The sequence below is a fragment of the Centroberyx gerrardi genome, chromosome 14, assembly GCF_048128805.1.
Source record: "Centroberyx gerrardi isolate f3 chromosome 14, fCenGer3.hap1.cur.20231027, whole genome shotgun sequence".
NCBI lineage: Eukaryota > Metazoa > Chordata > Actinopteri > Beryciformes > Berycidae > Centroberyx > Centroberyx gerrardi.
In genome coordinates, this window is record NC_136010.1 from 26,515,947 (window position 1) to 26,542,713 (window position 26,767).

The window sequence follows — 26,767 nt, forward strand, 5'->3', positions numbered from 1 at the left end:
TTGACGCGTTTGATTCTGTTGTCGCCCTTCCCAAGATTTGTTTATTGGGAGTGAGTCATGAACGACGAGGGGTTTGTCAAGTCTCAATACGAAGGGTATGACGTACTTGAAGAGCGTGAAAGCATTGGTATCCATTCACCAATACAAGTAAAGAGGGTAGATAAGTGTAAGTTACAGACACGTGCAAAGAAACAGGTAACGCATTCATTCTGGAATAAAAGGGAATAGTAACTTTTCCTCCTTAAAGAAAGCTACCTAGATATTCTCAAACTTGTCAGATCAGCCCCTATGGTACATCACATTTTGTCAAACTTCACACATTGGAAAAACATGTTAAATCCATGATAATTCACAAGGAGCAGGATTAGGTGCGGTTCCAGAAGTGTTAGACAGGCTATGAAGTCGTGGTAGAGGAATGTCAGCTTATTCTGGGAGCAGTCTTCTTTTCATAATGTTTTGAAACGGCATCTCTCAATTCCCCCGCACCCCCAAAAATATTTAACATTTTGCATTTATTATGCTGTGGCAACACATTATTTCATTCCGTTGTTTGGACTGCTGTTGAAAGTTGTGAAAAAGGAGCGGAAGTATTGTTGACTTATGAATAAGCAATAGGCACAACTAATTCCAACTGTGCAGTTCCACAGCGAATTAATTTATGGTTTCTCATTAGTGAGTCTTCAAAAAAAAAGCAAACAAAAAAAAAGCTACAACATGTGTTGAATAGAGACAAAACAATCTCTTGGATTTCGGTTGCTCAGGCTGGTTTGTCTTTGGGTTTGCTGAGGCTTAAGCCTTTCCTGCAGGTTCTCTGTGTAACTGATAGCTGCTGTTTACCAAAGGACTGTGTAGAGGCTCATTATTAGGCCGTGAAGCTTGTTATGAGGCTGTGTGTGAGACTCGTTAGCAGCTAATTATTTCTGAGGAGCTGCCTGGAAAGTCTGGATGCAGACAAGTAGAGAGAGAGAGAGAAAGAGAGACATACAGTAGGATGATGGACATGGTGTTGCACAGACCGGGGTCAAATTCGCCAATAATTCTCATTATTTGTTTAAACCTGCTGGGAGTTTCAGATGCGTGGGGTTTAGTGTATTAAGACTATTCAGATTAGGGTGCGACTGATAAGGGATTTTGAAGGCCAATACCACTGCTGATATCTTTTTGTATTGAAGCTGACCATCATGAGACCCTGGAACTCTCTAATACTACTGCTACTACTAGTACTACTTCTACTACTGCTACTACCATTACTACTACTACTACTACTGCTACTACTACTACTACTACTACTACTGCTACCATTACTACTACTAGTACTTCTACTACTGCAACTACCATTACTACTACTACTACTACTGCTACTACTACTAATAATAATGATAATGATAATATATTCATGCATACTTGTGTGGAATCCGATTAAAATATTGCATTAGAATCACTTCAGATTAAGGGCTTCCCATAGACAGCCAGTGTAGTATTGATCAATTATACAATAAATATGTAATCAATCGAAGTGCATCATATCCATGATATTGGAGGTGGATGACACTGACTGGACCACATCCAGTTTTTAATAAAACAACAATATTGGTCCATATATCGGCCAACTGATTAGTCTCACTAATTCAGATATTGTGTAGACAGGATACAGAATGAGGAGGTGCACTCTGATACAGTGTGGATATTATTATTATTTTTTTTAAATCACAGTGCAACAGAGTTGTTGCCTGGGTCCAGACCTTTGAATCCACCCACTCCACCGAGTTGACTGCTTCTGGTCTGGCATCGTGACATGAAATAGCGGTTTCTCGGTTGAAAAATGATCGGTCCACTGACCGCCGGAGGGGACTAACGATTAGCCAATCAGCGCCACGGGTGGGACTAATGCCGTTGTCAAGCTGTGCGCCGGAACCAAGGAGGAGTAATAACAACAATGGCGACCGCTGTAGACAAGGTAGACGCTGCTATCGAGGCTGTTCTAAATCGATTAAAAGTACCAATTACTTTGAAATCCGAACAGCACTCTGCTTTGAAGGCATTTATTCAAAGGGGAGATGTTTTTTTTCGCATCAGTGTCGACTTAAAATGACGTTAGATTCAGGCAGATACGTTGGTCTCTAGTGATTGGTTAGGGAAAATCGAATCCCCCTCCCCCACGGAAATCGGTTAGAGTGGAGGCAATGTCAGACTGAAGATGGAAATGGAGTGTAACGAGTTGACAATTCTGTCTGATATCAGGCAAACAGAGTAGTATTGTGGGTTGTTTCTTGCTAGTTTTAACTGTAACTGACAGCTGTTTTACGACCTTAAGAGCAAGACAAAACTATTGAAAAGCTTTCAGCTCAAAATTATATCAGCATCAATGGGCAAATAAAAGTTAAACTTGGAGATTAAAGGTTCACCACAAAGTTCCTGGTAGACAATGGTGATATACTGCTTACACATTACTCGAGTTATAACGTTGAGGGTACAGAATATGAGGAACACCTTAATATTAAAGGACTACACAGACGTTTTGGGAGTTTGGCCCATTGGTCACCTTACTGACATATCTGATAAGAGGATTATTGAACTGGCCTTCTGCTATTGGCTGGTCTTTGTGCCAGGTGATGTCACCACCTGTTGTACTCTATAGAAGGTGACATCACCTGGCTCAAAGACCAGCCAATAGCAGATGGCCAGTTCAGTACCCTACTTTTTTGGGTGGGGTTTAGTTGAGTTTGCCAGACCACTAAAGTTTTTTGCGCTGTTGATTCGTAAATGGACTTCACTAATGATGAAGATGAAGGTTTTGTTTTCATAAGTTATGAATCTACAGGCCAGAGAATAAAAAACAAAACCAACATTGGATTACTAAAAGGTTTATCTTCATACTTTGGCTAATGCTAGTCGCCTACATACTACTGTATTCTTAAGTGTTAGCGCACTGGACAGAGCTAGGTACCGGAGACACAGAGATGATTTTGGTGCCAATTCTTTCGTCACATTGGGTAAGGTGACCAATGGCCTAAACTCCCAAAAAGTTTGTGTAGTCCTTTAAGTTGAACCCCCTCCTTTGTATTGTCCATGTCCCAGTTGTTTAATGTTAGAAATCCAGCCTTTCACCTGGATTCAGCTGTTGGTAATATTTTGTACACTTGCTGTATATCACATCATGCAGCCGTACACTATGGCTGTAGTTAAAGTGAGTGGGAAGCTGTTTCATTCTCCCAGAAGTGCCTCTCCATTTCCACAGATTGTGGCTGTGGTACATGGTGGCCGTCATCAAGATGTCTGCTCTCTAAATGTCAACTCCTCTGCTATCTATCTCCTCCTCTATCTCCATCCTCTATTAGTTCCTTGTTCCTTGCTCTTTCTCTTCTTTTTCACATGACACTTTTTCTTTTCCTTATCTTTTGCGATTTTTCCGATATGTTCCCCCCTCTCTCTCACACCCACCTGCTGTCTTGTGATATTTTTTCAGCCTGCACACCATCTTTCACTCCGAGTGGCCTTCTAATGTGTGTGTGCCTGACTGTGTGTGTCTCTAAGTAGGCTACTGCATATGTCTATATGTATAAGCCCATGGACATCTGTCCATGTGTGTGCATAAGCATCTACATCAGCAAGTGGGTGTGCTGTTCCCACTACTTTCTCCTCTCAATGTGTGCAGTTTGAGCATATGACAATAGACAGTGGATGGACAAATCTGCAAACAATTAAATGAATGATCCCTTTGGGCATTTTGTGTTGCAGCAGCAGAGAATAGGATAAAGGTAATAACAGAACAAATACAGAGTATTAGAGAAGATAATGCGATGGGTAATCACAACAAAAGAGCATATTTACAGCAAATAAAGAAAGACACAAATGCTGCATCTTTGTTGACAGATTTACAGGTTAGAGGTGGATGTGTGCATTGCTTGCCAACAGCATTAGACAGACCGCTATCAATAATTTATGCCTGATTTTTTTCCCATTTGCATCTATACTCAAGACATTATTGCTCTTCTCCACTGGCTGGGAATGTTGATCACGTATCACTGACTTGAAGGTGGTTTACGGCCGCCTCGCTCCTCATTGTTTACAATGAGGAAAAGAGAAGTCTCACAGCACCTCGCCTGCTGCGTGTTATTTTTATGCACAGCACAGAGGACAGAAATAGCCCGTCTCTACTCCTGAATTTCTTATAGTCCCGCCTGAGCGAGACAACTGACGCGGTCCTACAGAGCAAAAACAAAAAAAAAGCCGAATTCATAATAGTACTGATGATGATGGAGGGGAAAGACGAGGAAAACAGCCGGAGCAGATGCATTTCCACAAATAGTGCACACACTTATTGTGCGAGATATGATCGGAGCAATATGTTTCATCACTTTCTCACAACCCGCTGTATAAATGTTGCCCTTAGATATATATGGGCAGGGGATATAGCTTATACATGAATTATTTAGTATATAATAATAAATCAGTTATACAGTAAAACATAAACTGTGACTGCTAAAACCTTGATCAGCGGATCTTTAACTGTTATTATAGTAGTTATTATATTGGATTATTCACTACATTGGGAGTCAGATATCAGTTTGCATCTTTTCCATTTGCCTGCTGTACATGTGAAACAAGAGATGCTTAAAGCTCTCTTGTTGAATTTCAAACTGCTTTATACTACAAAGGCGTAGTTGTTATTCTGAACTCTGTCTGAACCTGTTGTGTTTTTATTAGGAAATAACCGCTGAGTGACGACGCGGTAATCATTTCTCTATTGCAGAGGTGCAACCTTTTTTGTTTGCACTACAGGAAAAAAAAGACTTGTCCTTGGTGTTCTGGTTGAACCCTCTGGCTCGGGAAGCCATGTTCTCCTTTTAACCTTTTTCATTTGATTAAGAAGGAAAACAGTGTTTGACCCACGCTGTGGGGAGGCAGGCAGGGAGCTGGGAGCTGGGCCAAAACAGCAGGGAGCTGAGTTCAAGTGGAGGAGCTGGCAAAGCCAAGGGTGGTGACGGTGCAGGCACACACACACACACACACCACAGATACCTACACTGAGCCACACGTATGCAGGGACACGTTTGAATGTATGCACATACCACATGTAACACAAGCACATAAGCATACATATGCAGGGACTCGCACATTAATGCATACACATACCACACACACACACATACACATGCATACACACACACAGAGACACACACATGCAGGGACTTATACATGATAGCAGCTCACACACACACACACACACACACACACACACAAAAAACCATAATATAATTTTTATACACACAAGGACATAAGCATACATGCATATGCACACATACAAGCATAAATACACAAATACATTCACACAGACTAAGGCACACACACACACACACACACACACACGCGCACACGCGCACACAGGTGGCTCAGACCTGCCCCAATAAGGCAGTGAATCAGGAAGTTAGAATCAGACAGACTGGTGTGTGTTGATGGCTCGAGTGTGTGTTTGTTCTTTTCTCTGGTAACTTTTTCTCTCAGTTCACTGACTTGATTGGCTTCACTGTCAGAAACAAAATCACCAAAGCAGTGTGCAAAATGTATATTTCAAAAACCATCACAACAGCTTATACATAATGAAATGATAGTTGGTTTGAAAACATATACTAGACAATACAATCACCATTATCTATAATAACTATTATTTGGTTTGAAAACATGTAATATGCAATAGTATGTAATCATCATAATGTCAATGACGTAAAGCAATTGGAGAACATGCTGCTGTGCAATGTGTGTGTGTGTGTGTGTGTGTGTGTGTGATTCATAAAAATAAATGTTTTAAGGGCTTTTGTCCTGGGGTTTGGTCTGGTAAAAGTCTGTCTTTCTCAATATTGATATTCATATTGTTGCTTGTGTGTCTGTGTGGATGGATGTGGGAGTTGATGAGTTTTTAAGGTGATTTTAGTTTCTTTTTCCTCCGGTCTGTTGTGAGATGTTTCATTAAAGAATATAAAAACGCAATTCAATTAAATCAAAGTCTTCCTCTCTATTAAAGAACAAGGGAAAGGATAATTTTGTTGTTTGTAAGCAACGTTTCTGCTTACTCTACTAGCCAGCAGTGTCATGCCAGGGCAATTTTAACTGACAAGACAATCAAGGACAATATTGACAGTATAGAAAGCTTTCAGGTGACATAACACACCTGTGGTGGCCATATTGGAGTCCTCAGCTCTTGAGCAACAGTGGCTTTCAACAGCAGGTTGTGTTTCTAGACATACAACTTCTCTGTCTCAACAGAACTGAATAGACATGGTTCATTTCGGTGCTGTTTTTGACTGGGAACTGATTATTTCATCACTGATATTGATTTTGTGTTTAGATGTCAGCTTGTTAGCTATCTGGTCAGCTAACCATCACTGCCTTGTTAACATATTTGATTAGCACACTAGCTGACATACCGTATTTCCTCTAATAGTGGCCAGTAGTCAATTAAAAGCCGGGTCTCTGATAATGGCTGGGGCCGTGGTCGACACGAACAACTAAAGGCCGGCCCCAAATACAGGCCGGAGAAAAAAAACAAAGGAAAAAACAACGGTGGATACCGGTAAACTCCTGGTGCCTGTTATATAATGTAACTGTAGTTTGTAGTAACGTACCAGTGCCACAAGATGGCAGTATGTCACAAGATGGCTCGGCCGGCGGAAATCTCTGGAGCATGCCGTCGTCGATTACCGTAATTATCGTAATGCATTGCAGTAACAAGAAAACGGCTACCTAACGTACCCCAACAGAAGCAGATCAGAAAACAAGGAGGCTTCGTACTAAAATATGAGCAAATATACTTATCAAACAGAGAGAATTAGAAATAAAGGCCTGTCTCTAATATAAGCCTGCTTCCAATAAAGGCCCGGGCCAATATTAAAGGAAATATGGTATCTAGTAAAAGCAGTAGTTGCTACGCGGATGACGTTTTAGTTTATATATCGGATCCTCTAAGTTCAGTCCCAAGACTGATGGATTGCTTAGCCAAATTTGGAAACCTTTCTGGATATACAGTCAATGTTAATAAAACAGAAGCTTTGGCTCTGAACTCGCTTATCACGCACCAGATGAGAGCATCATTCTCGTATAAGTGGCCTAAGGAAGGTATTACATACTTGGGCACCACTATACCACAAGACTTAGATAAATGATATAAGGCAAACTATAATAAATTAATTGATAAGATATCTGCTGATCTTAACAGGTGGGCTGTTCTACCCCTTACTCTTTCAGGTAGAATAGAGAGTATTAGGATGAATGTGCTGCCTAGGCTGCTATTTCTTTTTCAAACTCTGCCTCTCACACCACCGAAAAATATGTTTACAATTTTAGATCGCCTCATCTCCAGGTTTATTTGGCAGGGAAGGTGCCCGCGTGTAAGATACAAAGTTCTACAGTTATCTCAACAACAAGGAGGGTGCGGACTCCCTCACCTTAGGCACTACTGGTTGGCTTGTCAACTAAGGGCATTGACCATCTGGATTTCGGACAGGGTGGACACAAGGTGGCTGGAGATTGAGAAGTCAGTCTGTACTCCAATTGCCTTATCAAATGCTCCATTCACTGAGGATAAAGCCCTAGAAGAGACCTTGGGTAGATGGTCAAAAATTACTCTTATAGCATGGAGAGAGGTGCAGCGGACTTTTGGTCTTCTTGGTGATGTATCGGTTTTGTCAAGTATTGCTCATCTAAAAGGTTTTATACCCCTAAAATTGGACGCGGGATACAAAAGATGGAGACGCCTAAATCTTAGTTTTGTCCACCAGCTCATTGAGAATCAGGAATTAAAAACATTTGAACAGTTGACTAATGAATTTAACCTGCCAAGATCAGATTTTTTTTTAGATATCTTCAGATAAGAAGTTTTTTGCTCAAACATCCAAATTGGAATAACCTTAAGAAATCTGATTCCCCTATTGAACAATACTTGATAAAGATTCAAGACAGAAAGCACACAAAGAGACCAATATCCATTCTATATAGAGCATTATCTAGTATGAAACAAGAAAACACCCTACATATTAAACAAAAATGGGAAGGGGAGCTTGAGTTAGAAATTAGTGAGGATGTTTGGGAAAATATTTCTTCAGAAATTCATAAAGTCACTAATGCAAACTTATGGAGAGAGTTCCAGTGGAAAATAGTTAACAGATTCTTTAGAACCCCTCACATCCTTTCCAAAATAGACCCCACTCAAACGAGTGCATGTTGGAGGAAATGTGGAGAGGAGTCTGCAAACCATACACATATATTTTGGAAGTGCCCTCTCTTGGATAACTTTTGGAGGGAGATATTTGATTTACTTGATAAAATATTTTGTTTTCAACTACCCAGGGACCCATTGCTGGTCATCCTTGGGGCCATCCCAGAAGCAGTGATGAGCAGGAAAAAGATATACTAACTGCATGTACTTCTTGCAGCAGCCAAGAAAGCAATAACATTGAGCTGGCTTAAGAAAGACCCTCCAACCTATGACACATGGCAGTCAGTAGTTAAAGGAATTTACACAATGGAAAAAATAACTTTCATGCTGAGACTGCAAAATGCACAATTCGCAGACCGATGGTCACCTTGGCTAGAAGTGATGGAGGAGGCATGGAGCTAGTCATGCGTGGAAAACTTTTGCGTTTCATCAATTTATATTGCAAGTAGCTTTCTGGTGATGTGATGGTTAATTGCGGCTGCTAATGTCAGTATTATGGTTTTTATATTATTTTTGGTGTGTATGTTACTTATTTTTTGTTTGTTGTGCCTGTTTTGTTGTTCTCTCTATTTTTTGTTTTCACTGGGTAATTAATGGTTTTATAAACACACAGTTTCTGGATGGTACTATCCCATAGATAGAAGTGATGAGTTGATGAGGAGGCGGAGGGTAGGTGATGAGGGTAGAGATGAAGATGTACATGTGTAGGGGTGTGTGTTTGAATAAGTGTGTGGATGAAAGTAGAGGTGAAGGTGGCATGCAGACTGGTTGGTCGAGAGAATGAATGATGACAGAGTTGAGCATAAATAGTTGATGGGGTTGGGGAAATGACGGAAAATGGGGACAGGGAAGTAAAGGAAATCTACACAGATTACAAGTTTTGGATTTTTATTTAGTAGAATTTAAAAGGAAAATGTTGTAACAACTGGAATGTGTGTTTGTTTAACTTTGCTCAATAAACATAAAGTTGAAAAAAAAAGCAGTAGTTGCATGTTAACATTAACATCAGTTAGCTAGCTAACAGTTTGTTCAGGTTAACTGAGCTGACTCTTCACAAGCTACAACTTAGAGTGTTTTGGAGTAGAGACTAGAGCTAAAGACAAGACCGTTTTTGTACCTTCATTTAGAAACAAATCTAGCATAACTGAACTGACCTACACCCACACTACAGCAATCTTGACTGTAGCCTGGTTGTTACATATTTAGACATTATTAACTCACAGCCAATTGGAGCCACACTTGGTTGCTAGGAGATTTGTGACCCAACTGCAAAGCCTCTGATGATGACAACCACAGAGCACAAAACAGTGTCCATCTCCCAATCTTAGATAAAAGAGTAGAGTACCATACACACCTGGCCTTAAAATCATACTGATGTATAAGAATCTGTACAAGAGAACATAACATGCAGTTGCGGATCAGCAGTGAGCCCAGTGGTTAGAGAGACTGTCCAGTAACCATATGGTCACAGATTTGCTCCCATGTAACCCCAAGCATCCTCCCTGCTGAAGTGTCCTTGAGCAAGACACTGAATCCCTACCAGCTGCAAGGCAGCTGTTCTGTATCTGACCTCTGACCTCCCTGTGGAGGGGAGCAGCAGAAAAGAGAACGTGCCTATATATATTTTATGATACTCTATTGATCCCTATTGTTTGCTGTGTTGACTCCCAAGTGCTATCAAGACAACATCAAGATCAATCTTCTACCTCCATTGGTATTTTAGTGCCAGGTGGATCCATACACTACCAACCACATCACATACTGAACACCACTGGCATTCAGAAGCTGATACCACTAGCTGCGTTTCATTTACATTTTAGGCATTTAGCAGACTCTACTATCTATTGTGACTTACAATAGATGCAAGCAATACAGAACACAGTAACATTTGTAGATTTAATTCAGTTTTTAGTTGAGGTATGAGTTTAATCATGCTAGGGTTAAGGTTAGACAACAAGATATTTACAAAAAACAAACAAAAAATGTATCCATCAGGTAATATAAAAAAAAATACTATCATCCTGAAAGCACAATTCTCTGTAGTGTAATCGAGCAACTCTAATACACATCAATATAGAGTATACCCTCCTCTTTCTCCAGGCATTACAGAGTATACACATCTATCGGCCTAATTACCATTCACCTATATTGGATAGTGCATGGCTGTACTGTGCCGCCGCCTCCTCAGCAGCTATACAGTGATCTCAGGAGCCTGAAAAGCTCTCCGGAGTGCTGTATGCAGCCCTATGCACCACCAGCCATCTCGCACGCCGAACAGCATTGACATTCAGAGGTTGACGCCACCCGCTGCACGATCATGATGGATTCAGAACGAGAGCGGAAAAGGCACAGAGAGGCTCGCTGTTGCCAGAGCCCTTATGTATAAAAAATAAAAAAAAACGACTGTTGCAGCGGCGTGTCGCGGCGCCGAGAGGAGAATGTTGAGCGAGTCTCCCATATCACGAGCCTCAAGGCGAAATGCGTAGAAGCAAATGCATGACGGGCCTCTCAATATCCTTGTTAGGCAACTGTGAAATAATGTATGAGTAGCGCCGGCGAAGTGATACATTTGGAGTTGTGTGGAGGTGCGGCGGAGCAGAGGGGTAGAAGAGAGCTTCTGAGGAGTTGGGCGCTCACACTGTGCATGTTGTTAGAAATGTACTGGGCCAAATTCACGGTCGCTACCGTCGGAGGTCGTCCATGTTGCATCTGTCCTGCATCTATCTTGCATCAAATGTGGTTAAGTGAATAGACATATGATAATGCTAAACTTGTCTCCAGTCAACTGGTTGCCAATCTCGTCCTTGTGCTAGTTGAAAAAAGAACATGCTTTTGATTTCCTAAATAATTTCTCAGTAGGTAAGTGAAAATGTCTGCGCTCTTTTTGTCAAGTCCAAAAAAATGAAAAATGTCTCAGGTGCGTGAATTCAAAACCTCAGAGCATAGAAAATCAAAAAGAATTTGCACACTATAAAGGTAAAAAAAAAAAAAAAAAAGAGGTCAGCTGATGCAAAAAATGCCCAAATTTATTTACATGGTGACAAGGTGAAAAAAGGTGGAAAAAACTAAAAGTGCAGTTGGCCTCTTTTTTTTAATTTTCTTTTACCTTTTATAGTGTGCAAATTCTTTTGGGTGAACTAAACTTTAAGACTCTATGTTCATATGACTCACATCAGTTTGATACCACTTACTGTGATGTACACTATGAATATGTGTCATAAAGATTTATGTCAGCCTAGAAAAGGTGTGTAAACTGAGTTTAGGTGGGTTTACCCTGCACTACATCCCAATTTATTATTCGAGTGGAACAGCAGTGCTTTCTTGCGCATAGTGGATTTCTTGAAAAATAGGGCTTCTACAAAGGCTACTGAAAAACTTGCAATTTTATTTTCTACACATTTTATGTATTCATTAATTCATAATTTAACAGCAGAAGGCATCCTAGTTTCTCCTACACTTGAATGAAGGTTCTTTAAGGAGCTGCTAACCCTAAAATAATTTTGGGTCTGGGTTTCAATGGACAGTTTTGGAGTGCCATGATGGTCTAAATGCTGTTTTAGAGGCTTTTCCACCCTGACAAGAATAAAAGTCTGGGGGAAAAATTGAATAATTGTACTTTTTTGGCATGAAAATGGTCAAATTTAAAAATATTGAATCGTGCCACAAAATATTGGCTATTGGTGACTTCAGTCAAAAACATTAGGGTTGGTACCAGCCTTCAAAAACCCATAGCGGTCGAACCTTAGTTTGTTGCTTTTAAGTTTGTCTGTGGTGTCAAATTGCTGTGTAGAATATATTCAAACTAGAAAAATGGTTTCATAGCGTAGAAGTATAGTGCATAGATTTATTACTGCCATATCTATTTCCCTCCCAATCACTGTTGTCAGGCAAAAACCTCACAACTCCAGTACTGGTGATTTTCAGATCAATAGTAGATCTCTATATATAAGTAGTCAGGAGTGAGATGGGAGGCTTGAGGTATTACTGGATTAAGACGCCGCCACAAAGAAACACCTCCAGCTCCCTTTGATCACAACTGTAATTAGCACACTCCATTTTTCAAAGGAAAGAGGGATGACAGGCGTCCACGCCGCTTCCCCACCGAGAGCTATCTGCTGCCTCACACATTGTTCTCCGTCTTCCTCCACCTCTTCAGCCCCTCTCTCTCTCCCTCACACACACACACACATGTTCCCACACACCGTCTCATATTAATTCCTCCCTTTATTCTCGCGATGTATTACTCTCTCACACAAACACACAGAAGCCTCTCTGTCTCTCTTTCTCATAAACACTGTCCCGCTCATTAATTCAATCTCTCGCCATGATTTATTCTCTCGCTCATCACACCAGCACATGCAGTCTCCCTCTCGCTCTCTTTCTCTCTCTCTCTGTCTCGTGAAGGCCATTTCTCCCATATTCATTTCTCTGTCCGTTGCGACCGCCTGCCCCCGCTGCTGCGGCTTTCTAGCACCGATTCGCAGCAATAGCCGGAGAGAGCCTTGCACTATTTATCTTGGAGATAATGATAATGCTTCAGGCCGCACAGATCCAGCTCATCGCAGCCTTTTATGGTTCCAACAATGACAATGTGGAGATTAGGGGCGACTATTACTAAGAGATACACGATTAGATAGCCCCGCGTTTGAATCGGGGTCGCGCCGGAGTCGATGGAACTCGCAGGCTTGCAGAGCAGCAGAAGTTAATAATTTCACTTAAAGTGGTAATCTGCAAGATGCTATCTTCTTTTTTTTTTTTTGTCTCCATCTTTGTTGCTAAGCGCTCATCGCTGTGGTGTTTCTGCACTGCACTTCCCAGAGATCACCTGTCAATAAAACAGTGTGTCCAGTACTGTAACCTCTTTCTCCTTGGATTTTCTGTTGATGCAGTTTGAGTTTCTCTTTTCTTTATCTGTTCAGTCATGGTGGCTATCACTGCTCATGCTAACTACCCAGCTCTTCTTCTGTTTATTCCAAACAACGAAAAACGCATCATTTATGTGCGTTAGAGACACCGGGTGTTTAGAACAGCAAATGGAAAAGCTTTCATGAACTGGATATAGGTTGAATCACTGTTGTGTTATAGCAATCGGCAATAGAGGATAGTAAAACTGACATTTATTTAGCCTATATTTAATATTAAATTTATCTAAAAAAAACGGAAAAACAAGCATCATTAAAACAAGGAACATAAAAGCAGGATGAAATAGTAAAAAAAAGAATGCTCAAGTGAATGCATCTGGGTGTAAAACTAAAGAAAAAGGCGTTCTGACTGAAGCAGATAGTGAGACGCGGGACGTCGTACCAACAGATCACCATCTGCTGTGTAGATTTTGCAAATCGCTCGGCGGGAACCACCTCCTCCGCGTCGTAACGGCCTGCTGATCACTATCGCCCCTTTCCTGCGGTGTCCAAATGCGGGAAGCATTAGGGCCGTAAACGCGTATGGATCCGGCGCGTCGGGCCCTCGCCGTTAAGTGGGAAAAGACAGATTATCATTGCCGAGAGCAACTTCACAGGCCCTATCTGTTACACAGCAGTTTTTATGTCCCGGCTTTGAATATTATCTACAAGAGGAGGGCTGCGGGCATTGTTGCCGGCTCCGACTGTGTAATGTCAAATCGATAGCGAGCGCGTTTCGGGTTTCACAAATGAAAAATACAAGCAGATTTGATCAATGTACAAGAGGGATGTATGACTGGAGGCTCGTACCGGAGCTTTGCTGGCTCTCGTGATATAAGCCAGATCCATAGCCTGAGCAGCCGAGGTTAATCTATGAACACAGACCAGAATCGGCACTTAGTCGGTACAGGCTCGGCACATTGACTGAACCAAGACAAACCTATGAATAAAACGGTTTCAGTTTAAAAGAGTTTGTTGAGGGATTTCTACTGGCTGAATGGTGATTTTTAACGGAGAAAAGATTGTTACTTATTGATGCTCAATGCTCAGTATTCAAAAACACAGACGATGACATCCTCTGAAGTGTCTTTACTGTCAGTGAAGAGCTCAGGAGAGCATGGAAACTTCAATGACAGTGAACTGATAGTGGGTTGTGCTTTCATGCCGGCAATCGCTTTGTCAGACTAGAGGTCACTTTCATCAGATGGTGAAGAGCTCGGTTTGGAAGGAAACTCTTCATTGACTCAGGGTTTCCCATGAGGGAGACGCAGCATCTTCTAGTCAAAGGGGAATTCTCCCACAGATAGGGGAGATATTTTGACTTTCACAGCCTTGAAGGGTAATTCCTTTTATTTTCATGTGATGTTAATATGGGTCTTTGGTCTAAGAGTTTTCTAAAAACCAGTATGCTTTGTATGTACACTTGGGGCCGTATCCACAAACATTCTGAGAGTCCTCTCAGAGAGCTCTTATCTTAGCCTAAAACCTCTTAACAAGGAGTCCTAGCTTAGGAGTGATTTAGGAAAGTTCTCAGAGCAACTCTGAGCAAGGAATGGACAAGAACTTTTATCTTAGTGAGGAGGTGTGGTTGACCCCGTTGCTAGGTATGATGCTCTCTCAAGAAAAATCAACACGCCTCTTTTTGTCATCCAGAATGCACACAAGGAATCACACAAGATAATCACACTATTTACTCAATATTAACGTGTGGTTTGCTTATACTATCAAAAAAATAAAATAAATAGAGCTGATTGGACAAAACCATACGAATGGTACTTTTTAATACTTGTATGGTCCTCACAGGTTGACGCATTATGCCTTTATTTGGGTAATGTTATTATACTTCACTAATTTGATGTTAAGATTTGGTGAAAATGGCTCAAGACTTAGTAGTATTAGAATAATTTATAGACTATATTGGCAAGCCTATATGAATAGGATTTTTGAACAAGAGTATATTGTCGATGATGCGGACAGTCAGTGTCCCCATCAGTGACCAGACAATACAGAGAAAACTCACTATATCCATAGCTGCTGTTCTGTTGCTGCTCGGTGCGCACGTCCAGTGGGAATTAAATAGGTTGCGTCACAATATGAGGCTGTGAAGGAGCTGTGATTGTTTGAGTGATTATTCTACTATGTGGTTGCATAAACCTAAATCATCACTGCTGCACTGTTTGCCTGTTGCTAAATATCTTAACATTGTGATAACTTTCACAATAATAATAGCATTAATGCGTCTTTTCTGCATCTTTCAGCCATTTTCTCCTCTTCTTAAGAAACTCCTAAGCTCCTAAAAGTCCTCCTCTCTACTCTTAACAGTTTTCCACCTTAGGAGCTCTCTTAAGGGCTAAGATGCTTTGTGAATAGCTTTTATCTTTACTAGGATTTAGTCTTACTTTTAAGGGGAAATTCTTAGAAAACGTCATCACTAGAGTTTTCTTAGAATTTCACCACTAGGACCAACTCTTAGTACTAGGAAGCTTTGTGAATACGGCCCCTGGACCCCTCTTGAACTAACCTATCTTCTTACCCCTCTTTAAAAAAAAAGAAAAGAAATAAATTCAACGAATGCTACTTATTCCTATTAAAAGGCTTAGCTGATGAAGACTGTGATGCACAATTGGTTTCACTACTGTTGACAAAATGCACTTATTGTAAGTCGCAAAAGCGTCTGCTAAATGACATAATGTAATGTAATGTATTTGGGTTAGACAAATATATGGGACTGATATTGGCCTTTTGTTAAATATCAGATATCAGTCAGTCAATGTCCGTCCACTACTGATATGATGGAGGTTCCTCTTGACCACTGCAATGAAGTTTTATTTTCTTTGCAGATTTTATTTATTCATTTAATTGTTCAGTAATGTTTTTGTAAATTTTATTCAGTCAACAGCATAATGTATCCCAGTTTCCCCTACCATTGAATAGAACGGCATCTGCTGGATGTGTTCAAAAGAAAACAAAGTCACTATTTGTTTTGCCATAGAGGGAACTTTTGATTATTGATTATAAGTCAGCAACAGCGTGGACTTTAGTGGGCCAGACGTTGCGCAGCAGTAAAGCACATTAGCTATGCAAAAGATAAAACAGCAGAACCTTTTGCAAAGCCCTAAGACTGTACAGATGGCTTCACAATACCCATAGAGTTATATGGGGTTTGAAAAACCATCTTTACAATCTCACGGCTTTGCAGAATGTTCCGCTGTTTTATCTTTTATCTTAGCAGACTGACAAAATGAAACCAATCTTCATCTTACATAAATTCTGTGAGGTTCAACTCCTTTTGAATTGGACTTGCAGAGTTTGACACTGTGCAAGTTGCCAAACACAGCTGACAGTTAATATTGTCTCTGATATGTAAGATTTAGGAACCAGGAACCAAGCCAAAATCATTGATGGTGTGTTATAGGTATAAACAATAAATGTCTATCTATGGGAAAAATCGAAATATGAGATTTCTTCAGCTCTAATATGGAACAGTGAACTGCCTGTGTTCTGCTGAAAGGAGAAGGCTCACTTTCATAGCGAGCGTTGTACTTGAGTCGGTGGGTTGATGTGGACTCTGTGGAAACTGGTGTGTTCAAGGAAGATATACAAAGGAGATGGGAATCAGGATGATTCGGAGGTTTTCTGGTCCTGCAGAGCTCAGTGATTACAGCATGTCATTTACTGGAGTACCCATGGCTTTGTACAGCGATTTAGATAAAAGCGTCCGCCGAATGACAAATGACACTCAACATCCAGCTTGAGTCTTTCCATGAGAGGCCAGGCCACTGTACCAGTCCCACCGCCGACACTGACAGACAACAGACGACTGTCACACTGACTGAGCTGTCAGCTGAGCAAACGCAGAAGAGCATCGCTGCCTTGAGAGCCTAACATCTTCCCTTTGTCACAGCATGGGCTTTAGCGTTAGTTCATTTCAGGGTATCTGTGGGTCCTTAAAGTCTGAAAAAGTCATACAATACATTTAAAGCCTATGTTTACATGTCTTAAATACAGTTATTAGAGGTCTTATCTTTTCACCATGTAATAACAGGTTTCTTATGCTGCATGTCTCTCTCACTCTTAGATGAATCCAGAACAGGGTTAGTTGTACAGTTGTATGTAAGTTGTACAGGTATTATTAAAAAATGGAAAAAGATGTTTCCCTGTCATTTGCACATGCAAGAAAAACTGAAAGAGAAGAAATATTGTATAATCTGTGCAGGTAGGACATGTCATATCACAAAACAGACAAATATCACAAAAAGACAAATAATATAGTAAGTAGTGAAGTAAGATATAGCGTGTTTGTCCTCTTTCTGGCTCTTTTTAACTTATGCATTACATAAAACATAGCCTGGCTTATGACTGCCGCAAGCCATCCCCTCTCCGTCTCTCAGTAAAAAATATAAATGGCAATAAATAGTTATGATTCCCTTTGTGGGAATTCAAATCTTTCATACAAAGCTTTTTTTTTTTTAACCATTTCCCACTGTGCATTCTGAGAGTGACAGTGTGAGCAGTAAGCAGGACAGTTGGGAGTTTTACCACAGTGTGTGTAGCTTGGTGGAGGATGTTGGTGTGATGTTGCTCCCACTGGACCTGGACCTGCTACACTGCAGTGACAAGGTTTGGGATTAGCAGCAAATTAGGGGCCTGTTTAAAGAAGCGTTTAAGAGGATTTCGCTGGGACTAATGGCCTCCAATGGTGTGCTGGTATGTACATATGAGTGTGTGTGTGTGTGTGTGTGTGTGTAGTACAGTGTATAGGGGATCCTGGCTAGTGAAGCCTCTATTCCAGTGAGGATTGTACACCACTGTGCTGGATCCCTTTCACCATTACATAGTGTAGAAAGACTAATTGCTCCCTCCTCTCTCCCTCTACACTATAGAGGCTTCACAGCTGCATCACTAATCTGCTGCCAACCAGGTGTGGCTCCATCATGGAGAACATTGGACAATGGGCTGTTAATAATAGAACAACCAGGCTGGAAAAAAGAGAGATAGCTGGAAAAGCTTGTTGTGGCTGTAGATCCATTCAGTAACGTTCTAAGTAAAAGTGAAAAGATTTGTTTCCAAATTTAGATTACTGTGACACTGCCTTTATAGCCCAATCCCTTTGGTTCTAGTTCACTAGTAAGCTAGTGTGCAGACCAGGGGCCGTATTCACGAAACATTTTATCTTACCACTAGGAGGACTCCCAAATAGCACTAAAAGTTCCTAGCTAAGGGTTTCCTCTTAAAACCTATTCACGAAGCTGCTGAGACCAACTTTTACTAAGGAATGGGGAGAAATCTTAAGCTAAGAGAAAGGGCGGGGTTGACCTCGTTGCTATGGATGATGTCGTGTTTCATGAAACAGTGATTGGCTGATAGGGGATGGGTCTCTGTCAGTGAATTCATCATAGAAATACTGTAGGAGGTATCATGTTGCCATATTCAAATAAAGATTTTAAAATAAAAATGTAGGCTGTCACTGATTTAACATGAAACAAAGAATAATATACTGACTAGTCAAGTGTATGTGCAGCTAATTGTCAGCCTCTTACATGTCTGGCAGCTCGTTAAACAATTAGTGGATATTCATATAAGCAGCCTTTTAATTATCAGACTAGAATAACCATGGCTGATAGTAAGACGTGTGACGCTACATTGTGCAAACGAAAACGAAAACTAAACTGGACGCAAGAACAGCTTTTACTTCTTGCCCAACTTGTGCATGAAAGGAAGGACATTATTAAAGGAATATTTGGAGTTGGGTTAACTTCAAAAACCAAAAAAGAAGCGTGGGAAAATATATGCTTGCAAATGAATGCGGCTTTCCCACTTCTGTCCAGAACCACCGATGAGTGTGAAAAGTGCTGGTATTTTTTGCAGTCTCAGGCAAGGGCAGAGATTATGATCCTAATACCCTCGCGATTAAGGCGATACCTTTTTAAAAGCTCAGTATCATTAAATGTTTCTAAAATGTTGACCCGATTACGAGGCGGATTGCCGGCAGCAGCCAGTTTAGGATTATTTGTGATTTGGTCTTAGTGACTTAGGAGTCTTCTTGACTACCCCTAACTTTTCACAGATTTAGGAGCTGGTTTTAGTGCTAAAACTCTTAGACCAAAAATGTAGGAGTCCTAAAATTAGGACTGACACGCCCATTATTTTTAGGAGTTTCTCCTAAATCAGCAAGTTGGGAGCTACTTTTAGCCTTAAGATGTTTTGTGAATATGGCCCCAGACGTGTTAACAGGATAGTATGCTTAACGTCAGTGTGGCAAATTCTGGACAGCGTTTAACACTCAGTAATGACTAGAATAAATCTTGCACTGTTTTCATTGAAGTTTCTCATTAATTAATGATGCTTCATTTGTCTTTTTTAAGCTGAATTTAGTTATAACCTTAATTTGCAGCACTTTTTGTTCCACTTCTCACAATAGCACACGTAGTTTTGCGATGTAAAAGCTTTGTCCAATTCTGGACACTTAATTCAGTTCATGTCTGTTTTTATAGCAACCCTTCCTGCACCTTCATAATATTACACATACTGTAGCTTTAGGAATTGTGGCTAGGTAATTAAGTGTCTTATCTTTCCATTTATGTTTTTTTTTAAATACTCTTAACAGATATATGAATTACTGTTAACTGTGGATCCGCTACACAAATACACCATTGCCCCAAAATTCAGTCTAATCTTGTTCATGTCCAAACTCATAACTGATTGCCGTTATGTCTATATATCCAGATATTTATGAAATTGGATATTTAGTTTCTTTGATATGAATTCATTTCTCTAGCCTTTTGGCATGGAACTCATCAAGATAATCACTTCAAAACACCATAAGTCAGGTCAGAGATTGTGTGACCAGAATTGGCCTCCACAGCTCCACTAGCAGATACTGTGGTTAGCTAACAAAATTACACTATATAAACACTAAATTGGTCAGATATATCAGTGGTGACATTATTACAGCCACTGGAAAATAGTGTTAGCGACATTCATCAAGCGACAGTCATTGTACACAATTAATCTCTATTAATCAACTGTAGGAAGAGGAGAAGGCTTTTATCCCAAAGTGGTTTTTAATCTAATTTTATATTTTCTTCCCCTCGTTACTCAGTGTTTCACAATGCAACTTCACCCCCAACAACACTTTAGCCTTAAGATGGCTAAACCATGGCATATAGTCAACGCTGAGGTCAAGAACATTTTGCCAAAGATTGACAAATGCTAAATATTTCATATTAGAAGGCAACTTTTCAAAGGTCACTGTATCCCACTGTGTCAATACTTCAGTAATGCCTCAGTACAATCCTTCACTGGGTTCCCCTCCTACACTCTACAATCCTGTTTTACAGTGTTTGCGTTGGGACTCAAAGATGGGTCTAAAATTGTGGGTTAAAATTGTCTTCTAAACTACTCTGGTCATATTTCCAACAGCCTCTTTATGTTCCTGCAAAGTAAGGAAGGCAGAAGAGAGTGGCACCTTAGCAGCTTTAACAGTCTAAATACAGGATAAAAGCCTGCAAAATCAGGGGGAGCTCCGGTACTCTTTATGTTCACACAAATATGAACTACCAAAGTAGCCAATGCCCTCAATCCCTTAATAACACTAACAAGCATGTTAGCAGCTCTCTACAGTGTTGTTAAACTGATATTAGCCTTTTATTAAGGAATGGGATATTGGTCAGTAAAATCATCCACCTCCGACCACATGTTATTATTTTTATGATTTCAGATGGTTTCATGGGTGGCAGTCTGCAAAACATGCAATGAAACCTGCCTCACCCTGACTTAGGGAGCTGCTAAACCACATAAAAGAATTTGCATTGGAGAGATTTTGTGTCCCTTGATGGTCTAAATGCAAGGTTTTGGTACAAAGACCTTCCTTAGGTTAACCTGTAAACATTGTACCTAATGAAGTTGATTTAATTTCAAGTGAAGTGGACAGTGTGCGGGAGCTTTTTCCTTTCATTTGCCAAATTTCAGCCCTCTCCTACGCACTCTTTGGAACATTCAGGTGTGCAAAAGTTTGTTTGTCTCCAGCTTCAATCCAGAAATATTGGTATCAGCCTTCAAAAGCCCATATCAGTCAAACACTGCTGTGGAGCACATCTGATTTAGTGTTTCTCTTCTACATGTACTGGAGCAAAGACATGGACTAGAAACCAGTTGTTAACTGTCTGTCCCTGTCTCTCTCTCTCCAGCCGTGTTTACAGAGGTGCCTCATGACATGACCGCCCAGAGAGGTCAGGATGTGGAGATGGCCTGCTCCTTCAGGGGGGCGGGAACACCCTCCTATTCGCTGGAGATCCAGTGGTGGTACATCAGGAACCACCGCGACTGGACAGACAGACAGCCCTGGACAACCAATGAGGTCAGTTGTGTGTGAATGAAGCTTCACTTCTACTCTGGGCCTTTGCTGAAAATAAGAATGCATGGGTGTGGACTGGGGATGGCAGTTGGGTCTGTCTTAGCCTATGTGAGTCCAAATATGATCTTGTGATATTGCTTTAATGGAGAACAAAGATCAAGAAACGGTCCCCAGAAATCTATTTGGAAGCCATATCTAAAAAAAAAAAAATCATATCAGGGGAGCATTCAAGACCAAATAATATCTTGTCAGTTATCAGTCGTTCCACTTTAACCCCAGAAATGTAGTCAATATAAAGTGGGTTTGCAAGTTTTGGTGGCAAATGATATTAGATATAGAGGCTTTGCCACATCTTAGGTTTTAATGAACTGACACCCATGTAAGAATGTGTCCTTAGTGTGTCCAGGCACATTGCCATTTTATACCATATATGGTTTATTCCTCCAAATTGTATGACTTCTCAAAAGTTGATTAAGTGGAGTAATTGGATTAATTGGACAGTGTGAACCTAAAGGAACCAAATACAAAAATGCAGCGAAGTAAACTTTTCCATTATGGTTTGGACCAAAGACAACCAACTGTATGTTAGGGTTAGCACCCTAAGGTGCATACCGTGTACCTGTGACGTCAACTGTCCAAAGAGCAGTGTGTGTTCTTAGTCGACTTGTTTAGGTAAAGCTACAATATGCAACTTTTTGCCTTGAGACAGAAAGAATATTACATTCATAGACATATTTATCTATTGCATAGAATTTAATGTCTTGCATTCACACAAGGAGTGTTGGATAAATGTTTTATTTTTTTTTATTATTGTTTTTGTTTTTTTCCAGGTGGCACCTGAGGAAGAGATGCCAAAGGATGCTACTAAGATAAGTGTGAGTTAGCCACTATCTGCTGTCATTCTCTGAGAAAAATGTTATGTTTGCCTTGGTGTGCATCACACTCATTTTATATAATGTGATATGGCACAAAACCTTCATGTTCACATTTAAAGTTCTTGTTGTAGGTGTTCCACATAATATTCTAGTTCTGCCCTAGTGCATACAAAGGTGTGATTTTCAGTTTGTTGCAGCGTTTACCGCAATGAACGCTCCGGATGACAGATGAACATTCCCATTCACCCTCGATGGGTTAGCAGAAGCACAGCGTCAGCCGAAGAGCGGGCCGCGCTGGAGCGGGCCGCGCTGGAGCTGGTGGGCGGTTAAGTGCCTTGCTCAAGGGGACGCGGCCGTATAGCGCACGATCATCAGACTCTCATAAATCCTCCCTGCATCTTTATGACTGCAGCGCCGAGTCCCAATAATAAACCCGGGCGAGACAGCGGAGAGGTTGAGAAGTCAGCAGAACTTTTTATCTCCTCTGGTATCCATAGAGACTCCTAGCTGCTGAAACTCCAGGCTAATGGTTTGGAGAAGACAGCATGGCCTTTGCTGACACACATTATGAAATGCGTCCTACTAATTAACTGAAGCAGTAAGGAAAAATGTAGGAAGTACTACACATCACCAACCTATCCCTCTAGCTAAAGTCTCCTTCACCACCAATTAGAAACATTTCTAACCAACTTTGCCAGCTAATCATTGGTTTACAAGCAGTGATGTAGCAGTGACAATGATCATCATAGGGCAAACAACCACCAATAGAAAAAACAGTCAATTAAAATTTCAGGAAAGCATTAATATACGCTTTTTGCCTTAAAAGACCCATATAACTTAAATCACTGCTTACTATTTGTACCATTAATTTCTGCTATAAATATGAATGTCTCTTCATCAGCTACAGTATGTGAAGACTGTGGGGAAGCTTTCCTCAATATATTGCGTTCCGCTTCCAAATGCATGTACATGCGCGCTGACACACACACACACACACACACGAACATGAAGCCTCTCTTCCCTATGGATGCGCTCCCCATAGGCTAGCTGCTGCTGACTCGCTGTAATGAAAGCACCAGCTGTGGTTTGGGTGACTGTGTGTGTGTGTGTGTGTGGAGCCGTGCACTGCAGGCTGTACAGCTGGTAAAAATCATTAGGAGCTCTCCGCATACCGAATGATGGTAAACACGCGTGTTATCAAACAAAAGCATATGCTAGACGCTCACACGTACGCACCTGCCAGAGTCACACACTGATAGCGGTTATAACACTGTTAGGGCTAACACTGAAGCATGTAGACATCCGAGTCCCGCTTGCGACAGAGGGAGGAAGGTGGGTGATAAAGGAAGTAGTATTTATATCTCGGTGCGGTGTATCACGTGGAATGACGTCCCCAGACTCCCGTTATCTTTGTGAACTTGCAAAAATGTATTTTTCCTCCCAGCTGAAGTCTCTTCGTACTTTAAAGGGCCACAAATAGAATTTGTTAAGCAGCACCTGTATCTGAGAGAGTGTGTGTGTGTGTGTGTGTGTTTGTGTTGTACAGCAGGATACTGGCAAGTATAGATTTTTAGCATGTTAAAGGAGAACACCGTTATCATTTAGATTTAAATTTACTACTGTTTGTGTCTAGTTTACATTTCCCCCAATCATGCTGCATGTAATTAGGTTTTTTTTCACATTTACTTGTCTGTTTTTAAAATACAGACTTTTCAGTGTCACACCTACCTTGAAATTAACTGCTGTCCCGGCTAACAAAGATGGCCTAAACAAGAAGACAAGGAGGTGTCGATCAAGTTTTAGAGGCAGCATGTTTTTGAGGGATAATTTCCTGGAGGAGACTTCCATTTATTCCTGTGGGTGACTGACAGGAAGCGGAGCGTAACGTAATTTAGCACCGATATGAAATATGTGATGGATTATGTCGCTCTGTGGAAGTTGTTTTTCATACCGGAGAAGAATGAATAGCAGAAAATGGCTTCTTCTGAAGGGAGGGAAATGAGCGCTGATATCTCCAACTATGCTGACAGTGTGCAGACACCACAGAGGAACCTTATCCTTTAAGAATGTGTATGGAAGAAGTGTATTGGCCATTCATGCTATATACTGTACTTGTATCCCTGGATTGTCAGGGCATAGGTGGGTGTGAGATAGCTGAAGTGTATGTGTGTGTGTATGTGAGTTGATGCATTTTTGTGTGTGTGCGCTTTCGCCCACATCCCCACTCAACCTGTTTCTTTGCCAGACAGTTTTATTGACTGAGCGTCTCTTAGAGAGATTCCTGTGGGGCTGCCAGTACTGCTGAGCGCGCGTGCGCGTGCGTGTGTGTGTATGTGTGTGTGGGAAGATAAAGGCCGCTCTAAGTGTTGCATTATTGTGCATCTGTTGTGATGCGGCAAGTATTTCATTTTAAGGCTTTCAGCCACATATGCAATGAAGGACAAGGCAATGAAGGACAGGCTAATAAAGAGACGAGCTGATAGGCAGACGGAGAAAAACACGGGAAGAGACCATGAAGCAGAGGGAGAAAGACAGGGAAACAGAAAAAGACATTGCGATTCATTTTTCTGCCCCACGATACATATTGTCACATTTTTTAATTGCGATATATTGAATTTCGATATATCGTCCCATCAGCTGCTGTAATGCCCCACTTGAGTACTATATCTTTTTATGTAATAATCGGCACTTATCTTCATCTCTGTCTGCCAGGTTGTGAAGGTCGCCGGCAGCAACATCTCCCACAAGCTCCGCCTCTCCGCCGTCAAGCCGTCCGACGAGGGCACTTACGAGTGCCGCGTCTTCGACTTCAGCGACGGCGCGGGCGCCCGCCGCCACCGCGTCCGCGCCTACCTGCAGGTGGTGCCGCTGAGCGACGCCGCCGGCAACCGCAACGGCAACTTCGAAGCCCTGGACGACACCACCAAGAGGGGCGGCGGCCTCGGATTCGGCGACGGGGACGACGTCGGCTCGCACGGCGGCGCCAGGGAGCACGGTCACGGCCATCACCAGAGTCACGGGCGCCACCAGGAACACGGCAAGCAGCAGCAGCCGTCGTCGCCGGCCCACCACGGCCACAGCCAGCAGCACAAGGCGGGCAGGGAGCTGAGGAAGAGGGACGTGGACAGCAACCACAGCCCCAGTGACTGCACCAACGAGCCGAGCTGCGTGCTCTAGACGTCGGGGTTATTACAGATTACGCAAGGATCGCATAACTCATATGTATCGCAGCATGAAAACCTATTATTCCCGCACAGCGCAGGCCTGCGCGCAAATCCAGAAACGCACCCGTTCCCTTGAAATTTCTGGCTTTGTCGTAAACGGTGCTGGAAAAGTAGCTTTTTCTTGCTGCGCGTGGGTCTGGGTTAGACTGCTCATCGTCAATAAAGCCTGGCTGCACGACATTTGGCAAGGGGCTGACACGCAGGTCTAGGCAGCTCCACCGTTTCTGGTCACGGCACCAACAAAAAGACTCTAGTCTCACTATAAACCCGCTCTATTCCACTCTTGTATCTTAGATACTGTAAATGACACAGGCCTGCTTTCACCCTCATACCTCCTCCACTGCCTTATACTCTCATTTCATACACACTCAGACAAATAAGTATGATGATGTACCTTTCGGGTCCGTCCCCAGTAAGGGAAAATGTTCCTTTTTTTTCTTATCAGAAACTCCAGCTTCATCCGGCCCTATAATATCACCCGGAAATCTTCCACTTCTGTATGGTGTAAAGTCTGATTCCGTGGCTTTTATCTGCGTCGTTTGCTAGTTCCTTTCCTGAATTCCTTGAATTCCTTTTTGTCAATTCATAATAATAAGAATAATGGACTGAAACATGGTGCAGAATCTATGTACACCCCAAAGTTCAGCAAGTTGATCCATTTTAAATAAATTCACAATAAGCATGAGGAGAATAAAACATGCTCTCTTCAGCAGGAATTCATCAGTGGTAATTCCCTATTCTGCATTAGTACTGCAATAGTTTCCAACAGTACAGCAGCAATGCAGCAAGCACGTTGAAAGTGGGACTTCTATGACAGACGCGTTTGTACACTGTTTAAACTAAAGCACTATGGGCCGGAGTTTCCCTTCACTATCCCGGGTCGATCATTAGCTGCATTTACAACAGAACAGAAAATCGGATTTTTTTTTTCACCCCTCGTGCCACAGATTTGATCCGTTCGATGAAAAGATCAAATTTGTGCCACAAAGAGTTAAAAGTCAGATTTTGTGTGCCTCTAAATCTAGTCTTTATCTGACTGCAGGTCAGTAGAAGAAACGTGATCTTAGTGCATGATGCTTTTTGGGAAGAGCGGCCCTGAACTCCTATCCCGACTCGAGTCCCTATAAACTCGCTCTGTCCCAGTCCCCATCAGTCATTGACAAGGCCTCAATCCTCTCCACTACAAGCCTCTAATCCAC

At 41.6% G+C, this 26,767-nt stretch overlaps 1 protein-coding gene across 1 annotated transcript in view; it reads left to right on the forward strand.

Annotated features, from left to right (window-relative positions):
• vstm2la (V-set and transmembrane domain containing 2 like a) overlaps nt 1–25,521 on the forward strand; it is a 45,059-nt gene extending 19,538 nt beyond the window's left edge. Inside the window, exons 2-4 of the mRNA XM_071911173.1 lie at nt 21,303–21,472; nt 22,300–22,344; nt 25,057–25,521. Coding sequence (XP_071767274.1) covers nt 21,303–21,472; nt 22,300–22,344; nt 25,057–25,521 — 680 coding nt within the window. The remainder of the gene's footprint in view (nt 1–21,302; nt 21,473–22,299; nt 22,345–25,056) is intronic.
• Nucleotides 25,522–26,767: the final 1,246 nt, after the last annotated feature.